This window comes from Myotis davidii, unplaced genomic scaffold, assembly GCF_000327345.1.
Source record: "Myotis davidii unplaced genomic scaffold, ASM32734v1 scaffold345, whole genome shotgun sequence".
Taxonomy (NCBI): Eukaryota; Metazoa; Chordata; class Mammalia; order Chiroptera; family Vespertilionidae; genus Myotis; species Myotis davidii.
In genome coordinates, this window is record NW_006296540.1 from 760469 (window position 1) to 779290 (window position 18822).

The 18822-nt window shown below is 45.0% G+C and overlaps 1 protein-coding gene across 1 annotated transcript in view; it reads right to left on the reverse strand.

Moving 5' to 3' along the window:
* FAT3 (FAT atypical cadherin 3) overlaps nt 1–18822 on the reverse strand; it is a 520386-nt gene that overhangs the window by 20753 nt on the left and 480811 nt on the right. Inside the window, exons 19-21 of the mRNA XM_015569255.1 lie at nt 14484–14618; nt 12450–12607; nt 5769–6237 (exon numbers count right to left, since the gene is read on the reverse strand). Coding sequence (XP_015424741.1) covers nt 5769–6237; nt 12450–12607; nt 14484–14618 — 762 coding nt within the window. The remainder of the gene's footprint in view (nt 1–5768; nt 6238–12449; nt 12608–14483; nt 14619–18822) is intronic.

Consider the following 18822-nt stretch of genomic DNA (forward strand, 5'->3'; position numbering starts at 1 on the left):
CATTCCTTCTAGTTACAGTGGAGGCAGATGGTTTTGAAATCTGCATCCGGACGAATGTAAAATGCTCCCTCCTTTCCCCGCTCAAAGAAGAACATGGAAAAACCTATTAAGTGCAAAAAATAGAGGTGGTTTGAGCAATTATAGAGTGCATTTGGGCTGTGTAGGCAAATAATCAAGATAATGCCTATCTTACTTCTGTGACCTCTTAGTCGTTTTCCAACCTGATTCATTCAGGTAATGGCCTCACCCCTCGGCCCTGCTCGCCAGCTTAGGTGAACATCATTCTGATCGGGGGTTGGCTGCCTTGATAAGGAAACATCTGCCTGCCGCACAAAGGGAGAAATAATGACAAATGTGCAGCGAGCACTTGGGATCTGGAGCCGGCATCAACCACTATGCTCGCTGAATTATGGGTTTCATTTAGAAACTCTGAGGACTTACATGGTTTGGGGAGGCAGCTGTGATTTGGGGGTGAGGCCCCGGATGTAAGTATATATTCTGTCTGTCACCCAGGAGCCAGGCATGATCATGGCTGAGCTGCCTGACCTCTAGGAACCCCTCTACTTTTATCTTATAATTGAGCCTCACCAATACCCATTTCTCAGAGGAAAATAAGGTTTCTGGATTCGCCAACCACAACAGAGCAGCCACACGTGAGATGCTTTATTGTTGTGACTATTATAATGACTATGGATTCTGAAGTTTCTCTGCTGCTCATAAACCAAACAGTTGAAAGCGATGGGAGTTTTTTCCTCTTTAGACTGGACATTGGAAAATGTTGAAATTTCTAGTCTGTGTGAATCTCAGTGTGAAAAAACTAGAGGATGCTAAACCTAAGTGGGGCCAGCACAGCTGCTGATCATAGCTTCTGTCGTTACGTCACCGTTTCAATGGGTAAGCATATGAACATTTCTCTCTCACCAACCAAGGACACACAATACCTAAGACCTTGTAAAAGAAAAACCTTTGAAGGCTAGACTCTTCTATAACAAAGTCTTATCTTAATAAGGTCCTCTGGTGATGCAGCTGCACCTGAGTTTGAGAACCACAATGTGTAATATGTACAAACAAAAGAGAACAAGTTTCGGGGCAGTTAAGAGACAGAGAGAGAAATCAGTATATACCGAGTCACATTCCTGCACACACAGAGTTTACTGAGATTGCCAGGTACCAGGGCTCCTCAAACTCAGATGTGCATGGTACCCTGGAGCCTTGTTAAAAACAGAGATTCTGGCATCCCTACCTGTGCAGATTCTGAGATTCCGGCTTGTATGTTTGAGTCTCCCTTACCCCACGGACTTTGCACTGAGAAATTATTCTTGGTGGGAAGTTCAGAAATTTGCAAGTACAATTCAGTGACCTAGCAGAAGGTTCCTCTGACCGGGGCAGCAAATGATGGAGGCAAGTAAACAGATGTTCCTTTTCCCTTAACAATCAAGAGGCTCTTCTATAACACAGTCTTGTCTTAATAAGGTCCTCTGGTGATGCAGCTGCATCTCAGAGTTTGAGAACCACGATGTGTAATATGTACAAACAAACTAGGTTTCGGGGCAGTTAAGAGACAGAGAGAGAAATCAGTATATCACCTAGGGATCTTGTTAAAATTCATATTTTAATTCAGTAGGTTTGCGGGGGGGACCTGAGATGCTGCACCTCTATACCCAGTGATGTCGATGCTGCTGGTCCCTGGAACACACTTTGAGTGACGGGACAAGAGCACAGGCTGGGTGGTTCCACAAACTTTATTAGCTGTGTGATGCTGGGATAGTTACTGAACCTCTCTGGCTTGTTTCATTATCTGTAAAATGCAGGTAGGGGGAGAAAAATAGCACGGATCCCAGAATCTTGTTGCGAGAATGATGTCACAGTGTATGAGCACTTGCAAGGTAAGCCTCTAGCACAGTGCCAAGCACATAGTGAGAGTTTAACAAACGGTAGCTCTTAGCATTTAAAATTTACCAGCTTTTCATTTTAAGATTTAGACTTCCAGTCTCATGCAAAGCTGCCTGGATGACTAGTTTGTTTGGCCTCGAGTAGCCTCCACTAGATTTTCCGGTAGTGGGCTTAAGCTGATCAGGAGAAGGCACGGAGGACTGAGGACTCCTGATTCAGACTGTGGTGCTCGCTGGGCCGCTCCCTACCCACTGGGTCTGGAAATGCAGGGGTCAGAGTGGGACCAGACCATTTCTTCTCCACAATGGTTGCTATTTCCAGTTCACGTTATGAAATATATATAATTTGAAGGCTTTACCAAAAGAGAGCCTTCCCTCTGTGGTTGCTCTACAGCCTCATATTTACACTCTTATTACAAGTCCCTGTTCTGGCCTCTGAGTCCCCGGGGACCCCACGGCTTGCTCCTGGGACATCCAGAGTCACAACACTGGTCAAAACCGCTGACCATGGCATTCCGAGCTAGCAGGCGTGGCTTCCGTGCCCTTCATGCCAGAGTCTGATTGTGCTTGGAGGTGGTTACACCAGAATCCTTTTCCTCTGACAGAAGGTGCTTCTTGCTGGGGATTGCCTGCTGTGAGAACTCTGAGTGTTCTGCAGTAATGTGCTCGATGGCCACAGTGTGAGAGTGGGCCATCAGGAGGGCCAATGAGCAACAGTATTCCAGCATTCTCCAGTGGTCGAGAGAATGATTATGCTAAATACATGTCCTGCAACGTTAGAGTATCACATGGTAACACAGGGTTCCCAAAACAGTGAGATGTTCAAACAGTTAACTTGTGCTATCAACATTCTCCTGTGCATGAAGCCACATTTTAATGACTTCTCTCTACTCTCTCTAGTCCCAATTTCCCCTTTGAATACCACACGCATTCTAGCCTTTGATCTGGGGAAGCAAGACTCTCTCCCTGCCATTAAACACCCCTGGCAGCCAGAAGGAATCCTCCAAGGCATTTGTCCTTTGTAAACTATCATAACTAAGATGCTTTCCTGGCAGCCAGAAGGAATCCTCCAAGGCATGAATATTCTTTCATGAACGACCCAGTCTTATTGTCCTTTGTAAACTATCATAACTAAGATGCTTTTTATTTTAAATAACCTTATAATTAGCTACATAGTTTCACAGAGCTGAGTTAAAAGCCGGATTGTTGGTTCTTTCTGTTCTTGTCCCTGCCCCCTACTATTTGGCACCAATGGAGGGAATGTGCAGATAGGATACCAGGGCCTGGCAAAAATTACTCCAATATGAACAGATAATGGGGGGCAAGGAAATGGAGTCTCTCTCCTCCTTCCTTAGAAGCTGAGGCCTTTTCCCTAAAGCCAGGAAGCCGGTAGGTGCCGCCTCACACATCAGAAGAGGAATCTTGCGCCTTTGATTCCACAGGAAGCAACAGAAGCCCTCTTCTTGGATTTCCTGGTGAGTGTCAGGAGTTTGCTCTCCCTGGGCTCAGTACTGCTGTGCCTACGAGCCCCAGGTTGCCCCACCTGGACCATGCTCTGGGGGCTGCTGAAATCAGAACCAGAGGGCCCCCTCCATTCAACAGAGGAGTAGGATTGGGAGAAGTAGGTTGTGAAGATGGATGTGAGGAAAGATACTTTCTTTGCTTTAGGAAAACATAAGCCCCCAGGCCCGAAGGAGAGACTTGAGCAGGTTAGAGGCTCTCTCACTTTGGAAGAAGGAGCACCTGTTGTGGAATCCCAGCCCCGATCATTGGTGGGAGTGGAGAGCAGGGGGACAAAGAGGAGCATGAGAGAGCAAGTAGGCAAGGTTGACCTTGACCACAGTGGGCAAGGTTGGGTCCCTGGAAAGCAAGTTCTTTGGGCCATGTGAAAAGTATCTGACAGGCGGGTCCTCAGTGCTGGAATCTGGTTAAACCAAAAGGGGATTAAAAAAAATTACATGGAAATCGCTGTTTCTGGTGTGGGTTACAGTCATTTCACAAACATACCTGCACTGAATACTTAGCTCAAGGATTTCATGGCAATTGAAAAAAAATGAAAACGCACCCTGAAGAGCAAGATTCCATAGGCTTTTTCCTTAATACAGTGATTATTATTATTTTTAAAGCTAACCCATCGTGGAAGCCCATAGCTCTGCCAGAAGAAACCATGTCCTGCCATCGTTAAAAAGTATGTTACAATTTGTGGCTGTGTACCTAGCATTTGACATGGAGTGGTGTTCTATTTCAACCCAATTTAATTATATGCTCCTTTTATATATCCTAGATGGCTCACACTCGCAGAATTGTTTTGCCTGGTGAAAAACTGGCCATGACTTGTCATAATGGGCTGGTTTATAGAACCACTGAAGTATAGTTACTGCCCATCATTCGGGAATTATGGCACCATAACAACCCTTTATTTACATATACTGCTGAGATAGTAAAAACAGCAAATAGATTTCTTAAATCGAGCCTGCAGAAATTCCCCCCAGGGCACTCGGCCCTCATTGTGGCAGTAACATATGCAAGTCTAAATACCGCTGGTGTCTGTATTTCGGCCGTGCATCATCCCGCGGACAGTTTATACCATTCTAATAATAAAATGGACTCTAAATTTGGAGCTGGGCTTCACGAACATTAGATGGTAATGTGCACAGCAGAATCTCTAAGTGATTTGTGGGGAAGGTTTAAATTTGCTAATCACAATGCGCCGGGAGAGTCCGAAAAAGGGGCTGCTGTGGGATCAGTGGCTGAGCCACAGGGAGGTGCAAAGGCTCCAACTCCGAGAGGGCCTGGCCCGGTTTGCATGAACGCACACTGCTTCTGGGTAATGTCAGCGGTTCTTGTATCTGCAGACTCCCAACTGCCATAACCTTGGCATTTCCCTCAAACAACAGAAACCCTCTGTAAGTCCTGCCACCCTCTTGCTTGGGAAGAGGGGCACCCTGTTTGCTCTTTCTTTATAATCTTCATGATGTATCTTTGGGAGGAAAATTATTGGGGGAAAGCACGAAACCCTCACTGACTGTCAGGAGATTTCAGGTCAATTGCCCTCTCCTTATTCTGGGCTTTTCACTCCTTTATAGAGTTGTCACTAGACTCATCTTTGATACGCACATTCTAAAGCAGGGGTCCTCACACTTTTTAAACAGGGGGCCAGTTCACTGTCCCTCAGACCGTTGGAGGGCTGGACTATAGTTTTAAAAAAAACTATGAACAAATTCCTATGCACACTGCACATATCTTATTTTGAAGTAAAAATAACAAAATGGGAACAAATACAATATTTGTATTTGCATGTGGCCCGCGGGCCGTAGTTTGAGGACCCCTGTTCTAAAGCATGCTCCAAAATATCTCCGCAATATTTCTATTCCTGGGTAGTGGGTTCACCCCCAGCCCCACCCCTTTAGCTTCCAGTGAAGTGATACGTCTACGTGAGAAAGGATTGTCTACCTGCTGCCATATGGTCTTCGTCACTCAGACTGCTACCAGTTATTCTGCAGAGACATGCAGGAGACTCAAGAGGGCAACAACTTAAAAAGGGGGTCGGACTCCTCCAAGCAGCTGGGGCCTGGGGGAGTGTGGGGCGGGCCAGGGCTGTGATAGCATCTCTGGATTCCTGTGGTCAGGGTCCTGCACCGCCTATGGGATGTTGCACATGGACTGGCCAAACTGGACACTCCTGTAGTTGCCAACCACTCAGTCCTCCCAAGGGCGTTAGGAAGCTTTGCTAGCACCTTGGATGAATACCGTCTCTGGGCAAGCACTTGGGATGGCTATGCACGTGAGAGCGAGGCCCCCTGCAAGTCTATCGCCCCCACCCCTCTATCCACCGCTGCCCCCGCAGGGTGCCCAGGGCGCACCCAGCACACTCACCTCCGGAGGGCAGGCCGGCGCAGCTGCCCCCGTGCTGGCAGGGGCTGCGCTCACAGGCGTCAGGGTAGAGCACGCAGCCCAGCTTCAGCTCGGTCAGGCCCACCACCTCCGCGAAGCTGCTGCGCTTGTTCTGCAGGGGCAGCTCGTTGTTGTTGAGCACCACCGAGTCCAGGCAGCCCTGGAAGCCGCTCAGCACCTGCGTGACCCGCGTGTCGGTCAGGCTGCGGACGTTCTCCGCCTGCACCAGGGCCCCGAAGTAGATGGTACTCTCGGCGCTCAGCGTCTGGAAGTAGAGGGGCGCCCTGCGCCGCTCCACGTAGCTGTCGTCCAGGGACAGGCTGGTGAAATTGCGGTTGAGCTCCAGGAAGACCGAGTGCCAGCTCCCATCGTTGACCGCGCGGCCCGAGATGCCCAAGAGTCCGGGGCCACTGCCGCAGTCCAGCTGGAACCACAGCTTGCCGTCCATGATCTGCGCGGGGGACGACACCAAAGCGCGTTTTAATATGCATCAGGCAATACATTCTGTACACCCTGTCCTCCAACGGGGAAGGGGAAGGGAAGGAACATAGACCTTCCAGGTCACTAAGAGCTAAGGAGATATGAATGGCACGTGAATTCACAGAAACAGACAGAGCCAGTCTTTCCGAAAGGTTTGACTCATGATAGACCCGTGAGGGATTATCACAGCATCACTCATTCTCACAATAGATTACATCTCTGTGCTCCAGTATGTTCCACTCGCTCATTCTTGGGGACTCTCATTTCCATGGACTCTCATTTCCATGGCTCCCTGGATTCCCTGGCACCTCTTTTTTTTGGCATAAATTTCATAGGCTCATGCCACACAAGCATATACATTATGTATAGAAGGTGGGAGGCTCTGTGAACCGGCAGAGCCCTGGTTAGTTAGGAATGCTATGTATAGAAGGTGTGAACCGGCAGAGCCCTGGTTAGTTAGGAATGAGGATCTAATTGGGGCTTTGTCCCGTATCACCCAGGTCACCTGGAGAGAGCCACCTGGTTGAACCCTTATCTGTAGAGCAGAGATATCTGCGGTGGCTTATTTTACCAGAAGACTAGGTCCCTGCAGAATGTTTAGCCACATCATGCACAGTTAGTACATACACACTCTGCTCTGCAATGCAAATGTATGGACGTAAAAAAGACTGCAGACAAATATTTCTTTTCTTTTCAGAGAGCTTGCGTGAGTAGTCTATGCTGTTGTCTCTGTTACTTTTTCAGTTCAACAGAATGGACCGAGTGGATATCGTAAATCATACCAGAATACTTGCTCAGTGACAACTCCTGGGTAAATATCCATATTTTTATTTCAACGTGAGTCATAAAATGATCAAATGTGACTTCGAGGACTACCTTCTGCACAGTCCATCTGCTGTTATGCTCTGTGGCTACAAAGTGGTGTCCCTAGTCTATCAGGGGAAATCTGGTGGTGAGGGTACAATTCATGTAAGGTTCTGTAAAAGGAAGTATTCAATTAATATATTACTTGGTCCGTTCCCCTCCCCAACCCGACCCCCTATCTCTAGGGATAATAACCAACTTACAAATTCACCCAGGAGAACTGATGTGGCTATGATGCACTCATACACTGGAGCTCTGTCACTAAGAATCATAAAAGTATCCCAGACTAACACTGAGCACTGCTAAGGGTACCTTTTTCTTTCCCGTTGAAAAAAAAAAAAAATAACAGCAGCAGCACTACTGAATGAACAGGGAGCCAGAGGCCTACCTCATCCTCAGCTTTTTGAAAAGAAAACACCTTTTCCTTTCCTGTTGAAAAAAAAAATCACAGCAGCAGCACTACTGAATGAACAGGAAGCCAGGGGCCTACCTCATCCTCAGCTTTTTGAAAAGAAAACTCATCGGTATCTTCAGAATTCCAGGAGTCTGGAATTATAAGCCTTGTTTAGATGACAAACTAGAATGCTGATGCCAAAAGCTGCCTTGAAAAGAGTTAATCTTTTGCTATTTCACAACTATATTCCGCCAGGAAGAGAAAAGAATGCTCTCATTCTGGAAAATTATACTCTGATCCTATTTATTTTTCTCTGTCTTCAGAATAGGGTTAACCCAGTTTTAAAGGATCTCTCTTTTAAAAGAACAAAGCTTTCTCAAATCAGAGGGCAAGCTATTTTAATAGAATTTGAGGTGTGCATGAAACTGTGAAAAAATGTTTATAGCAATGATCTGAAATGATGTGCTGGGTGGGGGGAAGGAGGCAATTTCTTCAGTGAAACGCATAATTCAGAGAGTATTGTCCTAATCTTACAAAACATTTAGGCTCTCAGGGTTGTTTCAAATCAGTGATTCGCTTTAACTCAGGTCTTCTGTGGCTTGAGGCTTGGGAGACAACATATCAAGTTGTCTGTAAGAGGTCTTCTTGGAGGAATGTAGAATTTTGAGCAAAGAAGTTTAAATTGTGACACAGAGTCTTACTGCTTTGGATCTTCGGTGTGATAATAAACCTTGCAAGGGGGTTACTACATGTTCTTTGAAAAGGGGACTTTTAACAAACCTATTTTCACGGCTGCCATTACTAGCTATCTGGCACACAGTAAGTGCTCAAAAATACATTTTGAATAAATCAATTATCATCCCAGCCCTCCAAATCTTTTCTCTTTATAAATATTGTAGTGCCCTCAACCTGTGTGCCTCTGTCAGAAGCCAAGATCTACCACTCCCCAGCTTTCACTTTGGGTTTGTCACCGAATCTCTCAGAGCCTTGGTTTTTTCATTGGCGGAAGAGTAGTCACCACAGGTAAGTGTAGATATGTCATTATTATAATATGTTAACTCCCTTCTTAGTGATACTCTGATGCAGACCCTTGGGATACTGGGATCCTGGGTGGGGGGCTTCCTCTCCCAATTTCTAATCTATGTTAGAAAGATCTGGATTCTCCAAGTGGCCAAATAAGCTTTAAAAACCAAAGGAACAAACCAAAGCTTTGTTCTCACCAAAGGAAAGGACCCACCTCTCCTTTCAACCCTGGGTGTGAAGCTAGCCATGTTCGAGAATCACCAACATAAAGCAATGCATCATCTAGAACTTCTCCAAAAGCTAAAGAAAATGTAACTGTTCTAAATGAATAAGCAAGGACTTGTGCTTTTGCTCTAATACTGGACCTAAAAGACTGGCATAGGGGGAACGTTACTTGTATCTGGTAAATCTCTCCTGGTGATCTGATGTGTTTTTATTACAGGTTCAAGGACAGCCACAGAACCTACCCCACCATTTTCATTCTTGTGTTGGCTGCCAGGAAACTCAGAGTTATGGTTTCTGTGCCACTGAAGTAGCAACCCTAGATCTAGATATTGTAGGGATGATGTTCTGCCCTTCCCCACTTCATTGGTTGGCTCTTATTCTTTTGTGTGGGTTTTTCTTAATGGTGTTTCGATTTTATTGCATTTGGGTGTTTATGTTAAGCCTGGAATCTTTTGGAAGGAAACAGCGTGTCCATGTTGAACAGATGAATGCCCCCCTTCACTGCTGCCTGGAGATAGCAATGCTCCCTGCCCATGAGCATTTTCACTTCTTGAGGTCTCCATGCACTTCCTTCACTGTTTGCAAGGGATGCCCTCCACCCCACTGACTGTCTTAAGTGCTTTTAGAGAATGTGCTCTAACTGGGAAAATATAAACAGCCAAAAGTGCAATTTAAACAAAGCATTTCAGCGTAGTCATTGAACCAAAGTGCAAGCCACACACTGTACCTAAGGCCAATAAAATTAAATCTTGCACGAGGTTGGAAATGTTAAGCAAACAGATTCAAATCCCCTAAGTGGATATTCCTGGCGACCGTAGGAGAATATCTGCAATAGTTCAGTACAGCTGTGTCCTGCTTTGGGTTAACCTAACATATGAAAAGCAAAACGTAGAGAACAGACAGAATGGGGGGTGATTATTCACATCACAAAGGGATTAATGGGAGAGAGTCCCTTCAATCGGCAACCATCCCGAGTTTATTAGAATTCCATTTATAGAGATTCAATTTACACAACTTCCAGAAACACACTTGTTCCATGAAATACAATCTGCCTTAGGAGCTAGAGCTGCCTAAAAGGTTTAATTCTTCTTTGCCATCCTCAGGGAGCTGCACATTTTAGATATTTTCCAGTGACGTGTCAAATGACAAGCTCCATTTTAGGGTCAAGCCATCCAGGTCCAAGGTTTTTCCTTCTTCTCAAGTTTAACACAATTTGAGAGAGTTGCTAATAGAAAGTGTTTGCCTCATAAGGATGCTCTGCACCCACCAGCCCTTTTTAAGGAGGAGAGAGGAAGGCCAGTAACACTCAAGCAGTACCACCAGGAGCTGGCACCTCGAAGGGTAGAGCATTTCCCAAGCGATTAAACCAACCTCCACACTCAGGGCTTTTTAGAACGTGATCTATGGGTTGAAGGCAGTATGCTTTGGGGCCAGGAGAGAACAAAGACAGGAGTTAGGTCTTTGAATTTTTCTTCTTCCACCATGTATATCTGATTTGGAGTCACTATTTTCTAAAATTGCACTTCCAGAATGAGATTTTTATTGTTGCTGTTTTGTTAATCCTCACCCAAGGATATTTTTCCCAATGATTTTTTCAGAGAGGCGGGGGAGAGAGCGAGCGAGCGAGAGACATTGATGTGAGAGAGACACATGGATTGGTTGCCTCTTGCACAAGCCCCGACCAGGTGAGCCCCGACCAGGGCTGGGAATTGAACCCATGACCCTTGGGTGTGTGAGCTGATGCTCTAACCAATGAATGCACTGGCCAATGCCAGAGTGAGTCTTTTGATCCCCAGTTAGGGCACATACAAGAATCAACCAATGAGCCCTGGTCAGTGTTTCTAAATGGTTAGAGCATCAACACGCACAACAGGGGATCACGGGTTTGATTCCCAGTCAAGAGCACATACCTGTGTAGCAGGTTTGATCCCCTGCCACAGTCAGGGCACATGTGGGAGGCAACCAATCCATGTATCTCTCTCACATCAGTGTTTCTCTCTGTCTCTGTCTTTCTCTCCCTCTCCCTCCCCTTGGGCGAGGATTAAAAAAAAAGAAGAAGAAGAACCAACCAATGAATGCATAAATAAGTGAAGCAACAAACTGAGTTCTCTCTCTCTCCTTTGCTCTTTCTCTAAAATCAATAAATAAAAAAATTTAAACACAACGCTTTCCTTTGCAGAGCTAAAATTATTCTCTGAGTTGAATGAGTAAGGACAGTGGGAGATTCCCCTCAAAAGTAGCCAATTTTTGAATTCCAACTCCCTGATCACTTACTCTTGGCCACCAATACCTGGCAATAACACCTGGCAAAAGTCTATGTGATAGGGGAAGCCACTGGCATTCAATTCTCATTCAATTCTCTCCCCCTAGGATTAAAGTCTGGGCCACCTAATCAACTTGGACGTCACCTATAAACAATCAAAGGATAGAAGCTAGGAAGGTCCACCATGACTCCAGTTAAACCTAGTGATAGAATCCTAGGGAGGAAACACTGTCAGCCACTTCCGCCTGGCTGGGCACTTCCTGCTGGGCAGACTATATATCTCTTCCAATGGGCTGGTGTAGCAACCTGGTAAGAAACGCATTTGATTAAGCATGTCTTCCACATTCTTATTTCTTCTCCTCACAATACTGGAGGGATTAATCTGTCCTATAGACACCCAGAATGTGTTTTTAAAATTTTATTGATTGATTGATTTTAGAGAGAAAGAGGAAGAGAGAGAGACTTGTTGTTCCACTTATTTATGCCTTCATTGGTTGATTCTTGTATGTGCTCTGACAGGACATTAAAGCCGAAACCTTGACATATTGGGATGATGCTCTAGCCCAGTGAGCCAGGGCTAGAGTGTTTTTTGTGGGTTTTTTTTGATAACATAAGTTATAGTGTCAATACTGAGAACTAGGGGACCATGGAGATTAAGAGACTGGAGTGCAGGTCCAGGGTCCAGGCTTTACCACTTTTATTAGCTGTACAACCTTAGGTAACTTACTTAACTTCTCTGAACCTCTATCTTCTCTATCAAATGGGGATGATCATATATAACAAATTTACTAATTTATATTAATTTTATAATAAAAATCAAATGATTTGTGTAAAGCTTTTAGTGCTATTGCTGTTGTTGTCATGAAGGTACCAGAAGCTCTGAGCTGAACACAAATGCCAGACCTGTTTTAAAGGAAATCTGGCTGCCTTTGGAGGGTTTCTGAGGCTGGAAATTACTTTAAAAATTGGGCTATTTGTGTCAGATAGGACATACAAAATCTTCCACGCCCCACATCTCCAACTTCTCTCTGAGCAAGGACAGAAGTCGTCTCAGAGGTCAGTGGGGATAGAAGGGTACACAGCCAACCTTTTTAAAGGACTAACCCTGCCATGGAATTGATTAGGAGATACATTCTAATGAGCTGTTGAGTGATTACAGCTCCAAGGAGGCCAGCCCTTGAACCCACTCTAGAGAGAGATCCCCTGTCTGCCAACAGCCAGTTTCGAAGCCGAATATACAAAAGGAAACGGGTGTTGGCACACTTCCCAGTTTTGCTGCTGCTCCCTCTGTCCTAAAGTCTGCTTCTGGTCTTCTGAATTTAAAAGACAAAACAAATTCAGCAGCCCCCCAACCCACGAGCCAAAAGACTAACATGAGAACTGACTGCAGGAACAGATAACACATTTTAATTACCTTCAGAATTATGCAGGGATTTGCTCTGGTGTACATGATAATCCCGTTGCTTTGCAGTGTGCGCAGGCGCAGACCCAGCTTAAAGTCCTCCTCTTTGCTCTTCTCAGAAAGCCGGTATTTGATGTAACTGTTTCCAGCAAAACTGAGAGAAGTGTGCCCTGAAAAGATCATAATGAGAAGACACACAGGCTTTTAACTTTCAGAAATGAGCAGGGACACCTGAAATCATCCAACAACTACCAAGCAAGGTGATGAAAGACCACGGGAAGGTAGTGAAGGCATTGAGGAGAAACCATTTTTGATTAAAAACTGGTTCTCCATTTCAGGTCACACTCAAATTTCAAAGTGAAAATAAAATATTAATTAGTCCAGATGCAAAAAATAAAAATCTTAGTTGTCTAATGACAAGGGCAACTTGGTAAATTCTATAACCAGAATTTCATTAGTGTCACTAAATTCCCAATTCCCACTTTCTAAAATTAGCTCTATTACAGGATAACCCATCATGCCCATCCCCATCACTTAGACACTTAAGAACTATCAGTTCCATGGAACTAAGGGAAGACACAAACATTTTCAAAGAATATCCGTATTCTCCACCTATCCTAATGCCAAATAGCCAAATCATGACATTTGCACTAGCGTTAGAAAAAGGTAACGGATAGAAAGGGAGTTCATGTCATATGCAGTCACAATTCTACCTTGAGTATTAATTTCAAGGCTCCCCTTCTAAGAATTTTTAGCCCTATTCACATCGTCCACTTCTGAGTTTACCTTCTTTTTTTTTTTATTGCCTCCAACTTTATGTTTTAACAAGCAAAGTAATGGTTGAAAAGCTGTCTTGCTGGGAGGAAAGGTGCAAAGTGTGGAAATACGCCGAATGGATGATAATTGTGAACAATCAAAAGTGTTCTAGATAGAGAGGAGAAAGGAGATGGGCAGAAAGTGACACCTGAAGTTAGGAGACTTGGCCTTATTGTCACCCCCCTGTGCATCCCCACCTGCTATGTGCATGGCGTGTGTGCTGGTGGGGGGACAGCGTACATATCTTTCAAGTCTAAGCTTTAGATGACTTCAAAAGCAAATACACTGGTGATCCCTTCACTTAACGGGCAGCTCTGTTCTTGAAATCAGTTATGAAAGAGCTTTGGCTTCCATTTCTAAGAACAGTGCTTCTCTTTGCAAAGGCTGAATTTATTTCTGGAGCCCACTGCTTAGCAAAGTGCCTTGCACACAATAGTCATAATCATTTTCTATTATCAGCACAATTACTATTCAATCATTACTCAATCTAGTCCTTGGATTCCAAAATTGGCATCAGTGTACCTGTATGTTAAATATATCCTCTACCAAAGAGAGGGTTTTATTGGTGCCGAAGGTGAACAATACTCTTTTTAGAAGAAAAAAGAGGTAGAGAATACATGAATCAAATGTATTGAGTGAAGATCAGACACAGAAGGCCATTTGGATTGAAATAACATAAATATGGATTTCTTTCTTTCTTTAAGAAACAGAGGTGAGCACCTACAGTTTGGGGAACACGCAGTGAGCTAGACATCTCCAGGGGAGAGGCTTACGTGGTGCTCTAGGCTGGGCTAACCCCATGCAAAGCCAACTGGACTGGCTCAGCTCTACCTTCTGTTGGTCTCCGTTTTGGGGACTATGGGTCTGTGCACCCCTCTGAACACCAAAGGTCACGCCACAGACACTCCAACTCTCCTGCCAACCAATCGCCTTGTATGTTCCATAATTTCACACCCATACCATCCATGCAACATGATTGAAAACACATGCTTTGGTCTCCCCATTACGTCAGGAGTCCACGGTCACTGCACGTGTTCTTCACACAGGCTGCAGCTGCATTGAATGCTGAATGTGTTTGAGGGGGGAGGTCGGCGCTGGTCCATTCTGAAGGACAGTATTGCCGGCAGGCAGAAATGTCTTCTGAAAAGGGCTAGGGCAGTGTCATTTACTCAAGGGCAAGTGCTTCAGGACTGGGAATTTAGACCCTCGTCATGGCAACCCGCTCTGCACCTGAGCACTCTCCGAGCTTCCCCGGTGGACACTGGCAGAGGAACGGTCTCCTGCTGGCTTCGTAACCGACACACTGCATGTCCCCTGGACACGGCTTCTCCACGCAAGGATCATTGGACCCCGGGCACAGTCCTCCTGCGACAAAGGGGGAATATGCATTATCAGCACAAAGGGAATCACTCTACACCCCAGAAGGACAGGAATGGGCAGGAGCTGGACTCCACAGGCTGCCCGAAGCAGGAGCGCCGGGATGGGCTTCATGTGGTGTGGGCGCCCTTCACATGTCCCTGGATCTGCCAAAAGCTCACTCAAGTAGGTTGGGCACAAAGAGTAAATGGGACTCCTCCGCTGAGGCTAAAATATGCTAAGGTTGTGACTAGACCAACTTCAGCTGAAAAGAAATCTTACCACATGGGCTCTGGTGGTCTTTCTTGGAGTGGGTTTCCTGCTTACCTGGGGCCATTTATCTGCATCACTTGAGTTTAGATTTCTTCTATACTCCTCTCCTGTCCTGGAAAACTAGGAGTAGACATAGACTTTTCTAAAGAAAAGTATGACTACATGACTAATGCTAAATTGTAAAAGCACAACTAATGTTATTTCCTAATCCCTCCTGCTGCATGCTATTGTATTGATTAGCTGTAAACGCACCCTACTGGCTCTGGCTCTCAAAGCTAGCAGAATTCTCTCTGGCACAGGAAGGCTTCCCTCCTACTTGTTTGATGTTCACAGCTCAGTGAGATGAAAGGTTAATCCCTCACGGAGGAAATCCTGGAAAGCAGATTAAGTGATTGAGGCAGAACTCAGGGCCCAGGTGAGTCTTTTCAGAACTGCAGCGATGGCAAACACGGGTCCACTGAAGGAAGCGCTCTTTTCAAAGGCCTTGGCTACTTCACATGCAATTAGGCCACTTTCCAGCTCGGGAGAGTTTAAGTGGTAACGGGATTATAAAAAAGGAGACATTCAAAAGAAGCCACAACTAGGTTAGCAGAGGCCGAAAGGAGCGCCTCTGCGAACCTAGAACAGGCTGGGCAACAGCAGGATCTGGTCCTTTATCATACTCCTCTCCATCCAAGCTCTTTCCTCCTCGTTAAGCATATTATTCCATTATACAGTCATTTCTTTGTCTGGAAGAAAGCAAAAAGTTTTTTTTTGTTTTGTTTTTAAATCTTCACCCCCAGATATTTTCCCTTTGATTTTTAGAGAGTCCAAGGGAGGGGGATAGACAGAGAGAGTGAAACAACGATGTGAGACAAACACATTGATTGGTTGCCTCCCGCATACACCCTGACCACGGCTGAAGACCTAGCCTGCAACCCAGGTCTGTGTCCTTGACCGGAACTGAACCCGGGATCCTTCAGTCTGCAGGCTGATGTTCTATCCACTGAGCAAACTGGCTAGTGCAGTGGAAGCAAAAATGTAATGCTAACTACTTATAAACATTTTAAACACTGTAATCCATGAGAGGAGCAAAATAAGTAGCGCCAGCAAACTTAGAATTCATAAATCCTATTTTCCACTGGTTTAGAGCTCAGCTTCGTATCAAAATGATACTCCTTGGCAATGGTCCAGCTTACACAGTGTTAGATGATGAAGGGATTTTTAACTGAAAATTTAGAATGAACCCTAAAAATGACATAAAGTACATCTTCCTATTTTCATTCAAAAAACATCTTTATTCCTGCCACAGATATATCAATATTTATGGAATTTGCAAAAAGCTGTTCAACCACCTTATGATCTGTCTCAAGAGGCTTTTGATAACCAGTTTTTACATAACGTTTGGTGCATTCATTCAACAAATAATTTTTCAGGGCTAACGAGGTGATAGGCCCGGACGTGTAAAGATGAAAGGAAATGATTGTGTCTCTTCCTCTCCTACATAACAACCCACAAACACATGATTACAACACAACCAGGAAACTGCTTTCATAGAGATATGTGAGTGCAATGGAAGTACCAGAGAAGGAAAAGTGTGATTCTTGGGAGAATGTCAGTCTCCTATAGAAAGGGAGCATTTTACACTCGGGATTGAAGGATGAGGTCCTTTGAGTAACAAGGAACTGTGTTTCGTGGGAATGAACCAACCATAGTTAGTCCTTAACTGCACTCATGTGTTTAAGTTTATTCATGGAAAGCTCACAACTCTACCAGCTGACCCTTTGCTGTCTCCATGAGTGGCTTCCTTTCAGTTTCTGATGCCCTGCACACTTCCATGCTGCTCCTAGATGTTGATGGGTGATTATCCTATATAATAAAAGCCTAATATGCATATCGACCAAACAGCAGAACGACTAGTCACTATGATGCACACTGACCACCAGGGGGCAGATGCTCATGCAGGAGCTGCCCCTGGTGGTCAGTGTGCTTCCACAGGGGGAGCACTGCTCAGCCAGAAGCTGGGCTCATGGCTAGCGAGCACAGTGGTGGTGGCGGGAGCCTCTCCCACCTCCATTGCAGGCTGGCAGTAAGGAATGAAGGGTCCTGGACTGAGAGAGCCCTGGACTGCAAGAGGGATGTCAGACTGCCGGGGGAATCGGGCCTAAGGTGGTTGGCAGACACCCCTTGAGGGGTCCCAGACTGTGAGAGGGCACACACTGGGCGGAAGGACCCCCCCCTCCCCCAGTGCACAGCTGTCTTGCACCAGGCCTCTAGTATGCTAATAAAATGCAAATGGAGCCCAATGCTAACCTCTGCTACATGGAGGCGGCAATGTGCACAATTAAAAAAATGTATCACATGACATAGTTGTAACTCTAGATTACCTGCATAGTTCCTTCCAATTAGACACAGAAAGAGGAATTTAGGATTGAAGAAATTTGTTACGTCCCATTCCATGGACACACCTCTTTCCTTGTCCTATTTTAAACAGCCTAAGGACGTCCTTTCTATATATTTCTTCATTTCCGAGACACATCTTCATAACCTTTTCTGCTCTAACACAATGGCTGCATTGCTAAGAAACTTTGCATTATCAAAAATCCAGTTTAAAAGCCACTGTTTCCAAGGGGACAAGGGGGCTAGATAATTTCAGACCCATGAAAGAAAAGCTGTTTTCTCCTATAAGAATTATGGTAACTTAAAAAAAGAATTTGCCCTGGCCGGTTTGGCTCAGTGGATGGAGCGTCGGCCTGGAGACTGAAGGGTCCCGGGTTCAATTCTGGCCAAGGGCACATGCCCGGGTTGCGGGCTTGATCCCCAGTGGGGGGCGTGCAGGAGGCAGCCAATCAATGATTCTCTCTCATCGTTGATGTTTCTATCTCTCTCTCACTTTCTTTCTCTCTAAAATCAATAAAGAAATATATTAAAAAAGAGATATAAGTGCATATAATAAAAACTAAACACTGTATTTCAGAATAAATATAGCATTTGAGTAGTTCTCTCTCTCTCTTTTTTAAAAAATATATTTTATTCATTTTTTACAGAGAGGAAGGGAGAGAGACGGAGAGAGATAGAGTTAGAAACATCGATGAGAGAGAAACATCGATCAGCTGCCTCCTGCACATCTCCTACTGGGGATGTGCCCGCAACCCAGGTACATGCCCTTGACCGGAATCGAACCTGGGACCCTTCAGTCTGCAGGCCGACGCTCTATCCACTGAGCCAAACCGGTTTCGGCGAGTAGTTCTCTCTTTTATTCACATGTTTTGACCTTTTCTTTGATTGTCAGTCCTGCCCTGGTAATTAGTACAGGGCCTTTCATTTTATCACTCATCTCTCTTTTTTGAAAAAATAAATAAATATTTCTGTTGATTCTAGAGCAGTGGTTCTCAACTCTGGCTGCACATTAGAATCACCTGGGAATCTTTTTAAAATCCTGATTTCTGGGCCTCATCCTCTGGAAATTCTGTTTCTTTGTTACGGGTTGGGGCCACAAATTAGTAACAAAGAAACAGAATTTCCAGAGGATGAGAACCACTGTTCTAGAGAGAAAGGGAGAGGGAGAGAGAGAGATAGAAACATTAGTGATGAGAGAGAATCATTGATCGGCTGTCTCCAGCACACCCACACTGGGGATCCAGCCTGAAACTCGGGCATGTGCCCCGACTGGGAATTGAACCTCAACCTCCTGGTTCATAGGTCGATGCTCAACCGCTGAGCTACGCCGGCCCAGCTCACTTATATCTCTTATGCTGGTTAAAGCACAAGGCCATTTAGACCCACAACTGAAGTTCAAATTCACAGCTTCTTTTCTTCCTTTTTCCTAATGTCATAACCATAGAACCCATATAATTAAATCCAGTAAATTAATGAATTATGTTAGAGACAGTCCCCATTATGAAAATTCTAGGTGGAGGATCTGTAAAAATATATTAATACAAATATAATACATGTATTC